The sequence below is a fragment of the Platichthys flesus genome, chromosome 23, assembly GCF_949316205.1.
Source record: "Platichthys flesus chromosome 23, fPlaFle2.1, whole genome shotgun sequence".
NCBI classification, from domain to species: domain Eukaryota; kingdom Metazoa; phylum Chordata; class Actinopteri; order Pleuronectiformes; family Pleuronectidae; genus Platichthys; species Platichthys flesus.
Window position 1 is genome coordinate 7,181,935 of NC_084967.1, and position 13,928 is coordinate 7,195,862.

Below are 13,928 nucleotides of genomic sequence, written 5' to 3' on the forward strand. Positions count from 1 at the left end.
TATGTTGAACCTCTGTCTCTCGTTCACTTCCAATCTGGGCGAGCGAGGGGGATTAATAAAAAATGCCCGTCCTGTGGAGAGGCAAAATTCATCATTTGGTGAGGATGTTTGGAAACGATGATGTATACACTCGTAAAACCGCTTTCTGATTGGGTCTTTTCAGTTACATTAATGTCGCCTTCGGTGATTGGTCAGGCTCCTATCACGTGACTTCTTCCGGAACAAAACAACCCGCAATAGCTTCGGCTACCAGTGTGAGTGGACGGAGATTGTCTTCGTTAAAATAAAATGGTGCAGTATGGGAGTAGTCTTAGAGCTCAGAATCAGCTCGTTCGAACATGTGACCTTGTAAATGCTAGACACCCTGACCGTCCCCCCCCCCCCCCCCCGCTACTCATTGTCATCCACCACTCTAATTAGGAGCTACAGTGTGAGATTTTAAGTGGCGACCTCTGAAGCTATCAGTTAGTTGGACACAGCTTGTTAGGCTGTGAGACCCCCCACCAGGCAAAGTGTTACAAGGCCGCTTCTCCGTTAAAAATCCTTTACACCAATCCAGTGTCTCGGATAAACTTGCCTCTACTAGAAGCATTGTTAAGGGAATAGGAGCTGTATCCGTACATTGAACGCTGTTACCTCTAACAAGTCTGTTTCCTGCTTTGGATTCATCATGAAACACTATTAACTCGTTAGGTCCTTTCAAAATCAATGAGACGTGGTATTCACTGCTTCCAATAATCAGTGCAGAGCTGCAGCGGGAGGCTTATCAATAAGAGAGGCGTGAAAACAGAGGTGAGATCAGAAGTACAGCATTAACATGGAGTCCCAACAGGCTCAATGTGTGTGTAATTGTGTCCTTCATTATGAAAAGAAGCAATTATCTGAATAGTGTCATGTAAATGAACCATGAAATAATTAAAACTCAACCTCATTGTCTTCATATGTCATTCCTTTATTCTTACATTTAAATAAACAGTTTTACTGTATAACGTGAATGGTATTCATTATATTTCATTGTCCTTTTTAGAAAAGTATCCTTTATATTTCATATAATATTATTTTTATAGTATTCAGTTATCATTAATTATGACAGTATTAATTTCATTATGTATTTTAAATTTGAAAATGTAAAAGATAAGAAATAAAAAACCTAACCCTATATATAAATTAAGCGATTCAAAAATGAAATCCGGGCTCCGCCCCAATCTACATACAAACATTTGAATTGAATGGGTTCTTCCCTGAACCATACTATCGTATATTTGATGTAGCCGAGAGGTCAATGATGTTGTAGAAGTTGTTGATGATGAAGGAATGATTCCGAGGACCCAGTAGTTTCAGTGTAACAAAGTTTATTACAAGAAATTACAGATCGGGACGGGCATCTAGATACCAGGAGACACACAGCCAATAGTGAAAGTCTGACTTGCAGGGGATGAAAGCACACATATATAGGGAGTTTGGTTCCACCCATGACTTCAGGTAAAACACATCCCACATGTGATTTCTGACTAAATAAGGGCACGTTTTTGTGTCCGAACATGAAGACACACTGGTCAAGAACATTCCTTCTGAACCCATCCATTAGCTGGTCAGAGATGAATCCCTAGGTCAAAGGTTATCCCCAAATGGTAAAGTAAATAAGACAAACATCTGGTGGACTCTCTGAGAATGTCTGAGTGTCCAGAGGGCAAGCACCATAAGTGTAAGCCTATCATTATGTTTTAAGCATATGTCAACATGTTTTACTCTAACGGATACACAACAATACCACCTGCTTCCACCATGTTTTGTGGTAATCCAGTTTTTGCGTAAGCTTTCAAACAACCGACCAAACCGACCAACAACCGTAACGGGGTGAAAACATAATGACAACAACTCCTCGGTGGAAGTAATCACTAAAAACAAAGGAAATCACAAATCCTTATGTGCAGGACACAAAGGAGCATTTAAGAAACTTCACAAAAGAGGTAAATTATCTAAAGGTCTCTGCATGAAATATTAACACTGAAATCAGTTTCAAGAATCAACTTCTGAATAATGATCCACAGGTCCTAACCTGAATTACAAGTTTGAAAAGGTTTATTGGCAAAAACTTGATTGCTTCCTTTTTCATTTGTTTGTTGTGTTCAATTTGGCAGCAGTCACAATTTTGTTTTAACACAAAACTTAAAATTCTACAGGTTTTTAACATTTTTACTTGCGCCGTCTAGACATGAATCTACTTATCTGGAGGAACAGTGTGAGAGTCACGCCTCAGGGGACTTTGTCTGGCATTTGTGTTTCACAGTAATTCCAGTTCCCAGAAGTCTCAGTCTCAGTGAGTTGAGGAACATAGATTATTTCTGAAATATTGAAGCTGTTTCTGTTCATTTCTTGCATCACTTTATTACTTTGATTTGCCATCTGTAGATTCAATTTGCTGTGTTTACACATTGTGTAAAAGCAGCTTTGGAAACCGTCTCTCTTTTAAAAAGCATCATTAAGCATCAAGTTAGCAACACAAAACAGAGCAGCCTTAGTTGCTTGGTTTGTCTGTGCTTCATCACTTACAGATATCATTCACTGCTTTCGCTACAGCTGATGCTTTTACCAGTCTCTTCTACAGAGAGGCGCTGCTAAGAGTGGGGATTGTATTTATACCACAGATATGTTTTATGTAATGTCTCAAAGCTGCTGCACTCGAAAGACACTCAAAGATATTTCATCTGAAACCCTCATCCACTTTTTTAAAACGCCATTTAAACTCCTCAGAAAGTTGTCGATTCCATTTGAACTCCAACACAGGCCAGACCTGAGCTCTATATGCCCCAGTGAACACAGCGAGTCATCAGAACTCCTGCCACAGTGTCGATTCATGTTGAGAAAGAATTAGATGATATATTATTATGGTTAACAACCAAAATAAAGAATGTGCATCAGCCAGTATCTCTCTGTGCGACTCTGAAAGCTTTGAAGGGAGGGTAACATCCACTAAAATAGCAATATCTGACTCAGCGGTTTCATGCCTCGTGTGCTTTGCTCTGTTCAGAGTTTTAGAAAATGTTATGTAAAAGTAAAACACATGTAGGGCACAGTTTATGTATTCTATCCAAGTGGGAGCATATGTGCTCCATTGCTTTATTTACTTTTAAGACACGTGTGTCTTACTCGTTGGGTCAGTGTTTAGGTGTATTGTGTATTTGTTTGGGTGCCAATGGGACATTGGCCACGTCGTACAGTCCGTATTCCTCAAATAAATCCCAAACCGATGATGCCAGATGCATAGCTTACATGGACACTAACGGTTTCGGAGAGAAATTCCCCCTTTTTACACTGCAGCTAACACAATTTATCAAATAGAGCAATTACCTGCAGATTTAGCTTCTTTATTAGAACTGATAGGGATAAATATCCCAATTAACTATTTTACGGGTGGTTGGGGTTTACAGGCTGGTTTTTATAAGAACTCTAGTGTCGTTCACATTACTATATAGCAAAGCTAAACAGGGATAACTTGTAATCTCTCTCTATCAAGGAACTTGGAAAAGATAGGTCAGCTCAATTAGCTCTGATGGAAGTAAACTATTTCTGGATTGTCTAATGAGTGAGGTCTCTTTGTTCCCTGGAGAGCCCTGGGACAGTTAGGACACAGGATTTAGGTTTAGTATGCATGGCAGGGTATGCTGAGTTGAATGCACAGAGCCCCCCCCCCCCCCCAGAGCCACACTGCCAGCAGGACGGAACCAGTTCCAGGTTTTGACGGGTGCAGCCAGAGTGTAGCGCTCGGTGGAGCTGGTGCTGAGGAGCCGGGGCTGCTGGGACGCGGGCTCCGGCCTCCTTGTGGTGATGGGGGACGGTGCTTGGCGCTGTCCGTGGTGCTGCAGCTTTATCGTGTGGGCTGAGCCGTCAGGACGTGGAGCTGTCCTTGGTACCAGTTCTCTGTTATGCTGTCCTCAAAGCTGTTGCTGGCGCTGTCCGTGGTGCTGAAGCTCCTGGCTCCACTCCGCTGTGGCTGATAGCCCAGTGGCTCCGTCCACGGAGAGACACACACTCCACTGTGGAGGAAGAGGCATCCAGCTATGTGCTGAAGCGCTGCTAGCACTACTACACTGTAAGAGTACTCGATTACAGGTTACAAAAAAATCCTGTATTTGAAATAACTAAGTAAAAGTACAGATCATAGTACACATTTGTATTCAATTATTATCTACTCACCACTATATGTGATGGAGCGGCGGTTGAAGTGTTTGAGTTCCATGGGTTAACATTATTGCAGCCAAATCCAATTCAATTGAAGTAAATGGTGACAGACACAAACATATGGCTCCATACTGTTCCTGTGGCTTCATTCAAGTAAATCCTGACATTCAAATTCTAATCAAAGCAAGGTCATCACTGTTTTTTTTTACGTATAGTGGTGAGTAGATAATGAGTCAATTGTAATTTTTCTGTGAACTGTCCCTTTAACGATTGAGAGACTGTCACTCTGGGGATCAGGAGGTCGAGTGGATTATCATGTAACCAGAATGTCAACAGTTTGATCCCATGTGTCCCCTATTCTGTGTGTCCTTCGGCAAGATGCTGAACCCCAAATTGTCCCTGGCAGTGTGTTAGTATTGTATGATGGAGAGTGTGCGGCACAAAAAGTGCATTGACTGGTCATGAGGACTATTAACTTCAATTTTATTTGTGGCAGAAAAGGTCTCTGGTTCGTCTCTGGTTCGACTCCACGGAGAAACAACAAAAAGACGAACCTGGATTGAACTCTCCAAAAATCCAAGAGGATTCTCTATACCCTGTCTAGTGCCCCTGAGCAATGCACCTTACTCCCCCAACATCTGCTCCCAGTGCGCCGTAAATGGCTGCTCACTGCTCTGTGTGTCCTGCACCAGATGGGTTAAAAGCAGAGGTTAAATTTCCCTACCTGCATGAGTTTGCCTGTGCATGTGTCTGGGACAAATAAATGTATCTTAATCTTAATCTTAATTAATCTTAATCTTAATTTACATTGTAAGGTCGACACCTTAAAAAAGTTATGGAAAACAGTTCCTACAACGAGCAAATGACAACTGTGGAGAGAAAAGTAGTCCCTCATCAACAAGAAGAAACCTCTGGCAGAACCCGACTCGATGTGGGCGGCCTGCTGCCTCGACAGGTTGGAGTGAGTGGAGAAAATGGGAGAGAGAGGAGAGGTGGGTGTAGAAAAAAGGGGAAGGAAGAGAGAGTTAAAACACAAACGGTTGTGTAATTGTCATATCTAAGCTCTGTCAGAGTGGTCGTTTCAATACAAATAACAGCAGCACCAGTTGGTATTATTTTAGTATTAACAATAATAAGAAAAAACAAGAAAAGTGCAAAATAAATACTGACCATCTGAGTTATGTATACACGTGTTTCCATACAATATAAATCTACAAAAGTGAGTTAAGCTTTATTTTATAAAGCTATATTGTTTTTATGTTTCCCTCTGGAGTAGAAACATAGAGTTAATGTGCTTTGTGATACTCGAACACTGTCCTGCAGTGTGATACAGCGTTTTTCCCCCCAGTAGCAACATCAATTACTTAAACCTCTGTTGTACGAAAGAATATATGAGATCATTTCACTATTCAAAATGGAAATAAACACATCCAGTGACACAAGCAGGAGATGTAGTTACACTTTTTCCTCGATATATGTTCACCACTGACATCCATAGATCTCTTGATATAGCAGGATTAATATCCAAATACATTGATCCCATAACTAGTCAAAAATAATCAAAGATCACTAGTATTATTATTGTTAAATGATGTGCGTGTGAATCATGTTTGTTTCTAAAGGAAGATGTTTGCTCGTGGGGAGATATCAATCAATCTATTGATCCAGAAATCAAACCAACATCAATATCGAGACGCTGTAAATCGTGATTCACAACGATTTCCATGGTGCGAAACGATTCCTCCGCTGTAACAGCACCAAGCTGCCGTGGCTTCGCTGAAAACTGCGACCTCGAGTGGCTTATTGCTGACGTTATATCGATTATCTGAACCTTTCACTTTGGACAAAATCACTTGTAGTCGCACGGTGCGCACTTTTCCACTCGCTCCTCTCTCCCACCGTCTCCACGCATCCATTCTCCATCCTCCCTTTCCCCCTCCTGCAGGCACACACTGAGCTCCTCGTCTACTTCGTGCCCAAAAACCTAGAAGGGACTTTTCTCCTCCTCTGCTTTCCGTTTACGACCCGAGCCCTCATTCATCCATGCATCCATCCACCAAGGCGGATTTTATTAGGACCTCGTTTATTTTTCCTCCTCGGGTCTTCGGACTATGCCGTCGGGGCTGCTGAGGTTGGAGCTGATCGTGGAGACCTACCACAGGTGAAAAGGAGCTTTTACGACGCTGCGGTATAGATGATTGAACACTTTGAGCATTAACTCAACGCATCTCCAGGCGCCGGTGCCCCGTGCGTCTCCCCCCCCCCCCACCTAAAATATTGGACGTGAATAGAGGTGAAAACACTTTGGGACAACTAAAGGAACGTTAACCAACTTCGTTTTCTGAAAAGAAAACCATTCGGTTGATTCCCATGCTTGGATTCTAAAGGAAGATGCGACCCTTTTCCTTTACGCACAGGCAACCCGAATGAGCACAGCGCTGCTTTCCTCATCAGTTGCTCGACTCGTCTTTTTGTTGGATTACACGCGGAGGTATGAGCAGAGTGAGAGCCCGAGCTGGATTGTGAGATTACCATCTTTGCTTTTTTATCTGTCGTCTCTTTAAAGAGGAAGCGCTCCGTGTATGTTCAATGGCTCCGGTGTCGAGGTTGGCAAGGCGCAAAGATGCCAGTCACTGGCCGAGGACGTCGTCAACTTTCTGGGCTGTGGTGCTTCTGACGGCGCTGCTCGTTATCTACTGCGGTAAGTCCGAACGCTTTCTCTCTCGTGTTGTTGGTCACTCATATGGGCATTTGGACGCGTCCTACGCAGATTCCGCTGCGCAGTGGGTGGCCGGGTCATGTGGCGACGCGCAGAGCGCAACATTGTGCCATTGGATATTGGCAATCGCTCTGAGTCTATTGATCCCACTAGTTGTCTACGTGTCATTTTCTTATTTTTGTCAACAGTTATTGGAAAAGACCACACACACACACACACACACACACACACACACACACACACACACACACAGGGGGATGAGTGAGAAACAGAGATGAGCAGAACATATAGATTTGTATTGGCTGGTGAAAAACACTTTCTTTGAATTGTGGGATCAACCTAAGTGTGCCAGAGGCCTTATTAAGTCTCACGTGACTTCTCATTTTCCCTCAGGTACACACACACGCGCACGCACGCACGCACGCATGCACGCACGAACACACACACACACACACACACACACACACACACACACACACACACACACCTCCAGAGGGCTGTGTTACTGTCAGACTGACTTACTGAGGTCAGACAATCATGCAGCTGTCATATTGTCTCTGCACTTAACACTGGTTTAAGATGCTGGAATATATATATATAGGAAGAATATACATGAAACAGAAGTATAGCCTTAGGATAACCTTAATTGGAAATTTTATGTAAGTGCACACTCACAAAATCTCTCTTTTCCTCTCTCTTAACTCTTATCCTCTCCTGGCCGAGTGTGTCTTGCCATTCCTTGTCCCCCTCGCCCTCTCCCACCTTCCGTCCCTCGCTCCCCTTCCCGTCGGAGTCACTTATAAGGAGAAATCCAGCTGGCACACGGCGCTCCGGTCTGCTACATGTGACAAAAAAGAAAGGTTATGTGGAATGGCCATGATAAACCCATTAAAAAAGGAGACTGGGCTTTGTCACTCGCTGCCGAGCTAATGATTAATATAATAATCTTGTCTTCGAGCACATTAGCGATGCCGCTGTTGTAGGGAAAAATGGACCGATTTCATTACACTCAGTTTTTCTCATGTAGCGTCCACACTGGACAGTAGCCGCTTTCTCTCACTCTCTCTCTTTCTCTCTTTCCTTCTACAATAGACCGAAGATTGAGTTTCCTCTGTAATCACACAGGCCCAGCAGGTTAATCAATGCAGGGGTCTGGTTTATAAGGGTGAGGGCTTCTGGATAGGGTGGTCTTTTTCTCCTTTGACGGTGCCTTCGGCCATGTCGATTGATCTCCTGCTTGTGTCCAATCAATGGTGCTCGGATGTTTGTTTCAGTCAGCATTCTTTGAACATAACCCCCCCCCCCCCCCCCCCCCCACTACCAAGTAGCTCGACCCCCTACCCAGCAGCTCGACCCCCAACCCAGCAGCACCTTAACCCCTCTGGTACTTAACACTGTGAGCGATACAGTGACTCTTTGATTTCGGGTATTTCCTCCTCTGCCCATTTAGCTCAGAATTGTTTGGCGCCATGGCATGTTGGTAAGAGATAACATGATTTATGCATGTCTTTCTCTAATGTTACCACTATTTGTCTTTTAAACCAAACTCCCCCCCCCCCCCCCCCCCCCAAGGCCTCTTCTCTGATATTGCCTCCCTTTCAGCTCTTTCTTCACTCATAGCTGGTGGTCTCTCATGCTGATAAATCTCCGATCACCAGCGCGCTCTCTCTTCCTCTTTCAGCTTCTCGTTTCCTGTCATCCATTTCCTCGTCCAACGCCGTCTCAGTTTTGTGCTCTGTTCATATTTACCTCGCCCTCTACTTTGTTCTTGTGTTCTTTGATGTCGCGGTCAGCCTTTATCTCCATTTTATGGCCAGTTTCTTCTCATATTTTTTCCTCTCTCCGTCTTTCTTTGTAGCATTTCTTCTTTCAATCTCCCCCCCAACCTTTCGGTTTTCTTTTGCTTTCAATTTGACGTCCTGTGCAGTTTCTCTCCTCTCCTCTTTTCTTACCTTCTCTCAAAATGATTTTCACCTATTTGGACAACTTTCAGTGGTCCACCCATATTTTAAAATGTTAAACGCTGTAAAATCCTAATATGCTAAGGTCTCTATAATTTACGGTTATAGTCAACTAATGATTTTTGTTAATTGATTATTGGTCCATTGATTAACCTCTTGGTCTAGAAACAATACCGACCACTTATTTGGAGCCCAAGTGCTCAAACATATTTTCCTGTGTCCATCAAAACATCCAGAACACAAAGATTATGAATTTATTTTCATTTAAGCCAAAGAGAAACAACACAATCTCCCATTTTGTCACGTCTTGCTTATACATTGAGTAATAGGGGTAATTCATTTTCTGTTGATCAACTAATCAGATTAGTTCCACCACATTTTCTTGTATATTCCCTCACATGACATAAATACATGTGGATTCATATCATTATCTGAACCATTAGCATTGTGAATACAGCATTATATTAATCCTTTTGCTATCTGTGCATGATTTTTAAGGAGACGGAATCTACAGTGTGTGTGCCAAGCTGGCTCTGTATAGCAGTACATACATAAATGCACATACAGTTTTTCCACATGCACGTAGCTTTAAAAAAATGTTCTGCATATTGGTGCTCTGATGCAAACCTGACTATCTTACATGTATCTTCTGGTCCATGCAGTGTTTATTGAAGTGCAGTGGATTAAAGTGCTTTTCACCTGAGCTGCTGAATTGCAGAGGAGAAAAAGTAAAAACTGCACAAGCTGTAGGAAATCACATGCATGGCGTGCAACCGCTCGAACAGTTGTTTGTAACCAAGGATGATTTTAACTTTGCACTGCCTCTGTGTTGCATCAGTCCAGGGTGGGGGGTGAGGTTTGGGGGGGTGAGGGGGGCTCTGTGATTATGGCTATGACTCATATGGTGCCTGTCGCGCGGAATCAACATCCAACTTCACACGATCTGCCGTCCTCACTCAGGCCCTTCAGAGGAGGGCAAGATTGAAGGGGAGAGAGACGGACAGGGAAATGTTGCGGAGAGAGGGAGGGAGAGAGGAGGAGCAGGAGGAGGTGTAGAAAGGAGGTGGCTTGATATCGCTTACTAATGCGCTGAGAAGCAGAGGGAGAGGGGGGAATGGATGGAGGGGAGAGTAGGAGAACGGCAAAGAGGGAGAGGGGGCGGAGTCGAGAGGGAGACAGAGGCAAAAGTGGAGGGAGAAACTGAAAAGAGTCAGAACAGAGAAGAACATCGAGCACAGAGAGAGAGAGAGAATAAGATAAATGCAACAGCTCAACAATTCAACTGCTCCGACCTCAAGCTGCAGCAGGAATAACAGCAGAATGTTCCAGTGTCCTCGGATTAGATCACAAACAAGACATAAATAAACGAATATAAAAATAATGAATCTGTGCACCAGCTCCCTCCTCTGGAAGCTCTCGGCCGTGCATTGGTTTGCTCACAGTGCTTTTATGTATTCGCGAGGCTGCGGCTCGGCATGTGAGCTCGAAAGAAGGCAAAGATGGATCCTATAAGGCTAGCTAATCAGTATGCTAATCTGAGCTTTGGATAGTGGAGGAGCGTGGCTCGGCTGTGTTCTGGGGGTTGAACTGCAAACAGAGACGAAAAGAAGGAGAGATGAGAGGAGAAAGATGAATAAGGGGGAGAAAAAGGAAAAGGGGGAGTTAAACAAGTGATGGAGGAAAAAGAAAAACAAGAGAAGGGCTCACTTACGAGTCCTTTGTGTCGGAAATGATGCTTTTGAAATGCTGATTCAGTCCGGCCTTCAGACTGATATAAACGCTCAGGGGCAAACACGAGAGATATGAATGAACGTAACATCAAAGCAGGCACATAGGTTGCACTCGTGCACACACACACGTGCACAACCGCATCAAAGCCTTTATTCAGGGTCACACATAAAAAACGCAAACAGCCGTGACCTACTTGCACATACATGTATGCCACCCTGAGAGGACACAGATTTACAGAATGCAGAAAGGTCGGACACACACACACACACACACACACATGCATGAACGCACACACATTCCTCTGCTGCTCGATTGCCAAGGCTTTCCACAGCTGCTGGAAACCGCTCCCATCAGATCACAGCGTCCCTCGGCGCGGTCCCCTGTGTTTCCCTCTGTTTGTTTATGAGTCGCTGTTGTTTTGCGGCTGCAATCAATGGGCTCTCGACTGTTACTGAGAACCGCGGCTCGGGGGCATCCGACGAGGAGAGGATGGTGCGACCCGCCCAGGCGTCTCACCTCATCGCCCTAAGAGGTTGGATCACTTAGTCTCGCACAGGAAGTGACACGAAGAGGCTTATGCACATTCGCGTGCATGCACACATACGTACATTGCTGCCGGGGATGTCTGAGAACCTTGCAAGGCTGATCTGATTCACCAGCCAAGAGAATAAGACAAAAGGGGGGGGACTCGGCTGACCTCGAAAAAATGCAAGAACTTGTAGGTGAACACATGCACATATTTGAATATCTCATCCTATTTTCAGCATAGCCCGGAGCGTCTTCCTCTGCAGGGAGGGAGACCTAGAGAAGAGCCACTGTCAGGAAGCAACAGAAACGGCTGCTGACGGCCTGGGGACGTAAATTCATAAAGGGAGTCAACTTGTTGAGTTTTCCACCGAGAGAGCCAAGAGCCACATTATGGACCCCCGGAAATGGGACCAGAGACTGCATGCATATTTGAACAGCTTTTTAGAAGGAGGCTTTGTAAAATTTAAACACCATGATGAGGACCATTTGAAGGGAGGGAGTCGGGAGTGGGGAGTGGGGGAGCACGCCACAGATGGAAAGCGTCATCTTTGGTAAGGCAAGGGAGGAATAATACGAATTTTGCGACTTACCGCATGAAATATTAAGCAGCGACGGGATCATTTTCAGTGAGCGCAGGCACCCATTGACATTAAATGGGACATGGCGGGGTGGCCACAGGCAGTGTGTTTTGCCGTACAGCCTGCGCTCGTGTGTCAACCCCCCCGCTGCATGGTTTTGTCTGGCAAATAGAACATTTTACAATTAACAGAATGTTTGTTGATTGGGGTTTCCAGGCATGTGGTTCTCCACGAGGCAATAGGCATCCATCATCCTATAAGTTTAAAAAAATGTGTTGATGTTTGCAGACTCCGAGCTGTGGAAAGGCAATTACACCAAACCAGGGACCCTTTTCCCCAGGTGACACATAGTGCTACATTTGACAAGTAGATTGCTTCGTTTCCAAACAACATTTCCCCATTTTTTTCATAAAGAACATCTGTTATACTGCAAAAGGACTTTCGCTGTTTCACCTTGAATTCTCCTAAACTTGTTACAAGACCCCTTCTTCATTTCCTCTATCACCACCAGTATCCTGGCCCATTTAGTTTTTTGCAGATATTTGGTCCATTATTTTCATTCACCTCATGATGGTGCCATGAGATGAGACGAAAATTATGAAAATGTTATTAGTTTAGCAGCTATTTCATCAGGAAACAAAGCAGCTGCTAAACTAATGAAATTTTCATCAGCCAGAGCTAGACGTTGTGTTTGGTGCTAATTAGTAAAGGTGGAAATCACAAGTCTCTTTGTCTCTGAGGCTTTTGCAGTGTTTTAATAAGCTTTTAAAAGCGGGGGGAGGAGGAGGCTGGGGAGGTTAAAGTACCGTGAACATGGCTGAGCTGATGAAAGTTTGATATTTCAAGTTTAAAAGTTTAATTGGTACATATAGTTGCCAATATGTGTGACTAACGGGCTTATCAGACAAAACGATAATTGTTTTACCTGCTCTAAATCAGCACGTTAGCATTTAGCTCAAATCACAGACTTTAAATAAAGATGGACACATGACAGCTGAAGCCAAAATGTCTCAATCGCCACCTGGTGGCTGGCTATAGTGCAGGCCTTAAGTCCCGCCTCCTCCATGTTGATGGATGGAACATGGACTAAACCAAAAAGTCAAGTACATAAATACATTTTTCTCAAAGATTGTTTCTGTCTAAACAATATTTGTTTGTTAATATTGCAATTTTCTATTAAGTTTGGTTCTATTTATTAATTTGGTGCTATAAGAATGTGGCGACACGTCATGATTCAGAGGAGATTGACTTCCTCCAATCATCCTCCGTCCTTTGATCACTATATAGTGCAGACTCTTGCCTCTTATCACTTCATTAGTTAGGCAACTAGTTCCCAAGACTGTACACCCCCATAGTAAATGGTCTGTGGCCTTTATTTAGTATCATTTGTTTTCTGAAGGTTCCGGGCCTTTCCCAAGCACTCTTCAGAAGACTGGAAGAGCAGGGGATCGATCTACTGACCCTTAGGATAGTAAAAGGCCCATTCTACCTTTGGCCGTTCCAAAAAGTGTGTCTGCTTCTTGTCTAAGCTATTATTATAGAGAAACTCCTAAGGAAAAGCTGCTGCAGGGTGTGTAATGAGTTGTGGCAAAGAGCATGTCCACATAAAGTTTGAGCACACACGTACTGACGATTCAAACACAATCTGTCCTGACAAAGAGGCAGTCAAACTAGTTTTCCCTTTTCTTCCTGTTCTTTGTGTTTTCACCCTATCAGGTCGGCCTTGTGTGTTTTCCTTCACAGATGGATCAGCAGTGAACCAGCGCACTGCCTGTTCCCACACAGCTGCTCCACGCCCTCAACTGTTACGCCACAACAGTTGGTGCACTTGTTTATGCTAAGACGCAGGAACAGTTGCATTAAAAGCAGCTTGTGTGTCTCGCTGATTTCACTTTTCCCGTCCTTCCATCCCCGATACGTCGCCTCCTCTGTCCTCGTCTCTCCCTCTGATCCTCAGTCGTCTCCCGCTGCACCTTTCGCAGCCAGACCCCGCTGAGCGAGAAACACGGTCCCTGTGATAGCATGCTAATATGCTGTGACATTTACTTAATGTGAAAACAAATTGTGAAGCGTTTGGAGTTTGCAGTTAGGCAAAGTATCCTCGCGGCCGCCACCATGGCTAATTGCACCGTAAACGCTGCGTGTGTCTGGTCGTGAATTAATTTGGTGTCAATGTGACTTTAATTACCATTAAAAGTGCATGTATAATATTTACACATCATATTGTAA

General features: G+C 44.0%; 1 protein-coding gene across 1 annotated transcript in view; it reads left to right on the forward strand.

Annotated features, from left to right (window-relative positions):
- The first annotated feature begins 6,565 nt into the window (after positions 1-6,565).
- tafa5a (TAFA chemokine like family member 5a) overlaps positions 6,566-13,928 on the forward strand; it is a 144,943-nt gene continuing 137,580 nt past the window's right edge. Inside the window, exon 1 of the mRNA XM_062382340.1 lies at positions 6,566-6,883. Coding sequence (XP_062238324.1) covers positions 6,772-6,883 — 112 coding nt within the window. The 5' untranslated portion in view covers positions 6,566-6,771. The remainder of the gene's footprint in view (positions 6,884-13,928) is intronic.